The sequence below is a fragment of the Triticum urartu genome, chromosome 7, assembly GCF_003073215.2.
Source record: "Triticum urartu cultivar G1812 chromosome 7, Tu2.1, whole genome shotgun sequence".
Classification (NCBI taxonomy): Eukaryota; Viridiplantae; Streptophyta; class Magnoliopsida; order Poales; family Poaceae; genus Triticum; species Triticum urartu.
This window is the reverse complement of record NC_053028.1, coordinates 661,320,634-661,327,392: the sequence shown is the minus strand read 5'-3', so window position 1 is coordinate 661,327,392 and position 6,759 is coordinate 661,320,634. Positions and strand designations below refer to the sequence as shown.

General features: G+C 43.0%; 1 protein-coding gene across 1 annotated transcript; it reads right to left on the bottom strand.

The window, feature by feature from the left end:
* Window positions 1–493: 493 nt before the first annotated feature.
* Window positions 494–5,518, bottom strand: LOC125525588 (probable LRR receptor-like serine/threonine-protein kinase At3g47570). Its single transcript, XM_048690596.1, has 3 exons — window positions 5,388–5,518; window positions 1,202–3,973; window positions 494–1,119 (listed from the first exon to the last, which is right to left on the bottom strand). Exons 1-3 carry the CDS (start codon window positions 5,398–5,400, stop codon window positions 716–718), a joined length of 3,189 nt encoding a protein of 1,062 aa, XP_048546553.1. The 5' UTR covers window positions 5,401–5,518; the 3' UTR covers window positions 494–715.
* Window positions 5,519–6,759: the final 1,241 nt, after the last annotated feature.

Genomic DNA, 6,759 nt, shown 5'->3' with positions numbered 1-6,759 from the left:
CTCTCGCGGAAGCAAAAGGAAAAACTTTTTTTTCACGCAATTTTTTTCTTCGAATTTTTAAGAAAGACCAGTGAAAACAAAAAAACACGTCTAAAAAGCCGAAAACGCATGCGAAAAAATAAAAAACAAAATCCGGAGGAAAGCCCAGAGCACAACATGTGGCGCGCTCTCAGCCCAGTCCGGAGTGATCATTGGGAAGCTGTCGAAGAAGCGCTGGTTTAGCTCTCCGGAGCTGTACGTCCGTGTCGTATGTGACCACCCGGTCAGGCCTTTTTGTATTCAACAGTGGGCTGGATCATCCAGTAGGCTTCTCTCTCGGGAGTTACAGTTACTACTAGGCTTCAGGCCTTACACCTTTCAAAGTGTGTGTCACATTTCTAAATCACACGTACAATACATAAAAATACTACCCCGTGCACCTAACATGGTCAGATGACTAGGGCTACTAGTCAAAATGCATGGATAAATATTTATTTATGTACCCGGTTCAGTGTAACAATACTTCATAGATACTTCAATATATAAATTTAAAACCCAAAATAGTAGGCCAATATGTTCTAGCTCCATGCCCGCCTGGGAGTTTGGACAGGTGGTAACCCATGTCTGATTGCTAGGTTAAACAAATGCTATTCTGGTTCAAATGGCAAGCAGAATGCGTGACATACTGTACATGTCTTGCCAATATTATTCTTACTTCATGGTGCATATAATGCATCTATGCAGTTATAATGACGTGCTCACTTTGCCTTCTTTCAACATGGTTATCTCTTATCTTGTGCATCCTAGCTGCTGCATCTCTCATGCACATCCTCTCTGCTGATGCTTGCTTGCAACATGATACTGCAACTTCCATGATTGAGAACATCGTGTTGCTGACATCTTCCATTTTGTAGCTTCCACCCTGCAAACTTCTGACATAAACTTCTTCAAAGGACAGTAGGGCTGGATCAACAATCTTCATTAACATGTCTGGGAATGCATTCTTGGCATACTTCTGTAAGGTCAGCCCATCTTTGAACATGTTATGCGTCGGTGCCATGCCTGTAAACAACTCGAGGATGACACTTCCAAAGCTGTATACATCTCCAGATGTAGAAACTTGACCACCTTCACCATATTCTACATTGCATAGAAAAAAGGTCATGATTTGGCATTCAAATTTTTTGATATGAAAGTAGGTGCTAGAGAAAATTTGAGGTACCTGGAGCGAGATATCCAATTGTTCCTCTTATTCCAACTGAGCTCTTTGAATTAATTTGTTGCTCAGCCGCTGGATCTAAAAGAATCTTTGCAAGGCCGAAGTCCCCAATGCGAGCAAGTAAATCACTATCAAGAAGGATGTTGCTTGGCTTCAAGTCACAGTGAACTATTGGTGGTTCGCAGTTGTGCAAGTAATCTAGTGCATCAGCAACATCAACGACAATATTTAATCTCTGCATTAGTGTCAAGCCTTGAAGTTGTTGTGTTGCATGTACATCTTGATGTAACCACCTGTCTAGGCTCCCATTAGGCATGAACTCAAACACAATGGCTTTGAAGTCATTTTGGTTTGAGTCCGAGCTTGAGCAGCAAGTGATGACACTAATCAAATTCTGATGGCGGATATTACTTAATGCCTCACACTCGGCTAGAAAACTTTTGGAGGATCCAGATTGTTGAAGCTCAAAAACCTTCACAGCAACCGTGGTCATCATATTTTTTAGCAGCAACTCACACTTATAGACGGATCCATACCTTCCTTTACCAATCAAATTGTCTGCGGCAAAACAGCTTGTTGCTTGGAGCAATTCGGCATAAGAAACTCTAGGGTAATTTCCATCTACCAATATGAATCCTCTCATGCTGGTGGACTGAGCCCTTTGTTTCCTTCTTATTGTGAAGAATACAAGTGCCAAACTACAACATATAATGATGCCAACAACTACCGGAATAACTATTGCTAGAAGGACATGGTGTATCCTTAAGCTGTGTTCCGTGGATTCTGGTGGGCATGCGGGCAAACGTAATTCTGAGATGCCACCGCAGAGCCCCGAATTCCCATAAAATAGAAACCCAGTCACATTACTGAACACACCTTGCAATGGAACCTTGCCAACCAGATGGTTGAAGGACAGGTCTAAATGGTAAATTGATGTCATGTTCTCCATATCCTCCGGGATCTGACCAGACAATTTGTTGAATGCAAGATACATTGCTTCAATGCCACCCATGAGCCCCAGCTCCTGAGGAATCACACCTGAGAGTGTGTTTTCTGCTAAAGAAAGCAATATCAAGCCTCGCATTTTGCTGATAGCTGCAGGAATGCTACCATTGAAGGAGTTATGGTGCAACCGAAGACCTATCAAGCTTTGACAATTGCTGAGTGTATTAGGTAGCGGCCCTTGCAAGTTGTTCCAGTGGATGTATATGTAAGCAACCTTGGTGAGGAAGCCAACTTCTGGTGGAAGAGGTCCAACAAAATTATTATTTGACAAATCTAGAGCATATGACAAGGATGACAAGTTGAAGATCTCTTTAGGCAATGGACCTGTGAACTTATTGTTGTCAAAGGTTGCTATTGTTAGCTCCCGCAGTCTCCCTAGGCTTGTTGGAAGTGGTCCCTCAAACTTGTTTTCACCAGAGTAAAGTTCTAATAGCTTCGTCAAGTTCCCAAGGGAGGAGGGAATGAATCCTGTCAACCGGTTTCCATTAAAGGCCAAGGCTTGTAGCGAACTTAGATGTCCGATGCTATCAGGCAAGATACCAGTGAATCTGTTGTGAGATAATTGCAAATAATTTAGCCCACCAAGATTGCTTAACCCAGATGGTATCTTTCCGGAAATCTCATTGTGGTTAACACATAGAATTTGGAGTTGTGATGATAGGTTGGTAACAGAGATTGGCAGTACGCCACCTAACTTGTTATACTGGAGGTCGAACAAGCGTAGACGTGTGCAGTTTGCCAAAAACGTAACGAACTTCCAATCATGAGCTGTGGCTGCCATGAGCTGATTTGTTTCTAGAGATAGGAAGTCTGGACAAAGCTTGCCAATATCAGGAGGCACTATTCCGGTGAAGTTGTTAAATGAGATGTCTAGGGAGTATATGTTAGTTGCATTGACAAGAGAAGCTGGAAGGCTTCCTGTAAAGTTGTTGATGCCAAGCAGTAGGTACTCGAGATTTGGGAGGTGATCCCCTAAGTTAGATGGCAGGGTGCCATGCAACTCATTATTTGTCACCCTAAAGCGGGTCAGAGAAGAAAGATTGTAGAAAGTTGTAGGAATAGTGCCGGACAGGTGGTTTTCTCCTAGGTCAATGTAAAAGAGTTTACCGAGCCTGCCAAGGCCCTCGGGTATGGAGCTCTCAAGTTGGTTTGATCTTAAATGTATTTTTTGTAGTGCTGAGAGGTTGGCAAGTGATGGCGGAATAATCCCTGTGAAGTTACTCTTCTGCAAGATTATGGTCCGGAGACTTGACAAGCCTCCGAGCCATGAAGGGATTTCTCCGGTGAGCAAGTTTGACCCAAGATTGATGCTTTGAAGGCTGGTGCAGTTCTTCAACCCAGCGTTCATGTCACCATGAAGCGAGTTGTTGGACAAGTCAAGATATCGTAACCGAGATAGACGACCAATTTGTGAAGGTATTTCACCACGCAAATGGTTCAAGCTGAGGTCCAGAATTTTCAAGAAGGTGAGATTCCCAATGGAAGGTATTATCGGGCCAACAAGTCCCTCCGAAGAGAGGTTAAGCACCGTGACCCTGTCTTTGTGCTTAGCGCCACAAACGACACCTGGCCACCGGCAGAAGTCACTAGTAGTGTTCCATGCAGCTAGGACATCCTGTTGGTTGCTTAGGCTTGACTTGAAGGCCAGCAAGGTATCCCTGTCAGTTGTATGCTGGAACAACCGCTCTAGTGCCTGAACAGATGAACTCAATGCTGGTTGCAGTACATATGACAGGAGAAGCAGCACAAGAACAGGAAACATCAATGACACTGGGAAAGATGACAGAAATATCAGCTTCAAGTAATTGCATACGTTACACTTAAAAAACAAGGCAGTTAACATGTCTAGCAATTATTGTCTGCCGTAACTTCACGATTATAATACTGCGCAGATGTAGCACATTGGACATTGTTTCATCTGCTCTATATATATAAGGTTTCAGTGTTGAGACTTGCTGAAATAATAATTGCGGTTGTCCATACATCATCAGGTACTTGACGTTTCAATTAGAAAAATAAGCCACTACTACTAATGTCTCCATTAGTTCTCATTGCATTGTGTCATTGCAGAAGTGGGGTGAGTGTTTATACCATCTTGACATTAATATATTGCCCTTCGTCTACAGAAAAATACTCTTGCCGGTCCAAAGTAAGTGTCGTGGTTCACTTATTTTGAAACGGAAGGAGAGTATGTTAATATCTATGACATCACATACGTATAGTATGAAAATACTACCCCCCCCCCCCCCCCCCGCCCCTCCCTCCCCGGTTCATAAATATAAGATGTTTAGGATATTTCAATATGGACCACAAAAGAACTGAAATGAATGAACAAATAGACTAAAACATGTACATATACATCTGATTTAGAAAAAGTTAGAACATCATATATTAGTGAATGGAGTGAGTGTATTTTATGATGAATCTTGAAATTAATTTAGTGTTGAAGATATGGATTTATTCTTATAGCCTTGTTAAAATATTTTTGTCAGTTTACAACAGAGCTGGAACTTCAGTTAATTTTCATTTATAATGGATAGAGTAATTTTTTGTCGATCGGAGGAACATCTAATAGCTAAAACAAACACATATCTCAGCACATATGAGGCTATAAAATTGGAACTGTACCAAAGATCAAGTGACTGATTTTCTTTGCCAATAATGGGATAATTAGCAAAATCAATATTTTTTATCCAATTTCTGAACGTCACTTTGTTTTGTAATATAATTTATGGCTTACTTCTTCCGTTGATTGTGTAATATATTTCTAACGCCTTGCTCCTTTTTTCCCATTCACTGTTATTGGCTACTGATCTTTTTACCACAATCTAGCACCGATTTCCCATGGTTCTAATATCTTTGTTTTTTTTATTTTGCTATGACGTTATAGCTTGTGGGCACTCCTTTACAAAAGTTAAACTACCTATATATATACGTTCCACTTTCTCTCTTTGGTATGAACCATTCATGCTCCTACCTACTAAATGAATCCTTTTCCATTTCTGCTAGATCCATCTACTCTCGTATATTCTTTGAAAAGAAAAGGATGAGGAACCAACCCTCTTCGTGTTGTCCTTGAATATTCAGAATATGGTATGTGCAAATAAACTTTGCACATCATTTCCATAAATGGTCACAAGGTTCTGCGTAAAGACGAGTGTGGAGCTATGTATGAAACACATACCTTTTCGTTCCATGCTGCCGATTTCTGAAGAAAAGCTCCGCCTTCTTGCCTTGACTGTGCCGAACTGCCAGTTGCTTGATATGCAGCTCCTACGTACCTTCGGTATAGCGCCTATATATAGATGAGAGAAGTCAGTAAATGAAGGGGATACCTGATAACACTTTTGCCGATTTTTTAATATTGAAATGCAAAACAGAAAGTCCATCTTCCACCTCTGATACGTCTATCGTGCCTAACATAACCTCCTTTTGAGCCTGTGGCTATTCGGCCAATATATCTCGAGAATGAGTTCCATTTTCTTCTTGTTGGAAATTAAGACCAGGCATGAAATCCAATAGAAAGACAAGGTGAATATATGGTAGTGTCTTGTTTTCTTTTCCTTGCTTTGTTATTTTATGAGTGCCGAAATTGTTTAAAATAAATAAATATCGAGTGCTGCCAATACCATATAACGGCTCTCACACGCCACCTCTTATAGTGCACTCCCTTAGTCTTTGGCAACGATGGTTACTTGTCTTCTTCACATGGGTGTTGCCTTCTTAGGAGGGAAAGTAGTGAGGGCCGTCGCTCTCCTCTGTGGAAAAAGGTTCGGCCTACAGTGACCGTCAGATGCGGGTGATTTTTCAGCCTCATGATTTCTGTGGCGTTCCTTAATTTTCTCATATACTAAGTAAGTGCCAAAAAGCGGTAGGGAGTGCCAAGGAATCTTTGTAAAATGATGGTTACTTGTCCTCTTTAGTTAGACACTGCCTTCTTAAAATAAGAACACGAGGGCTGTATTATTACCTCGCACATGGACATTTTATTGTGTCACCTTCAACTAGGCTGGGATTAGAGAATGCATGCTTGACCAAGGTGCCAGCCAGTATACATCAATTCACGATCTTCCATGAAAATTCTGTGTTAAATAACACCAATATCGGTTAGAAATTCAATCTGTCACCTGAATGACAACATTAATTTGGTTAATACTTTATTAAGCAAAGGACTTTGGAATCTCCCGCGACGCGCCCCGCACGCGTCTGGGAGCCCTAGATCCGCCGCCAGCCCAAGCTCCCCCTCTTGGCTCCTCCTCCCCCTCGCCGTCGGGCGAAGCCCGTGCGCCGCGGGTGGCGACGGGGCATCTCCCTCCCTCCCCTATTCGGGATTCCGGTGGCACGGGCGACGCTGCTCGTGGGGGCACAAGATCCAGCGGGGTTCCCGGTGGCGGTGACGCGCGGATCCGGCGGCTGGGAGGTGGCGGGCGTCCCTGCAGCGCTGATGGCGGAGTTCTAGGTCGCGGCCCGACTTGGATCTAGTCAGGAGGCTGTGGGCGCGGATTGCTGGTGGTGCGCGCTGGTGGGACGGCGGTGGTGGCTGCTCCTGGCAGCGG

Bases quoted from the DNA above. Each gene is read 5' to 3' on its own strand.
- LOC125525588 (XM_048690596.1), bottom strand. The intron at 1,120-1,201 runs GTACCTCAAATT...TATGCAATGTAG, and splicing joins AATTGGATATCTCGCTCCAG to AATATGGTGAAGGTGGTCAA.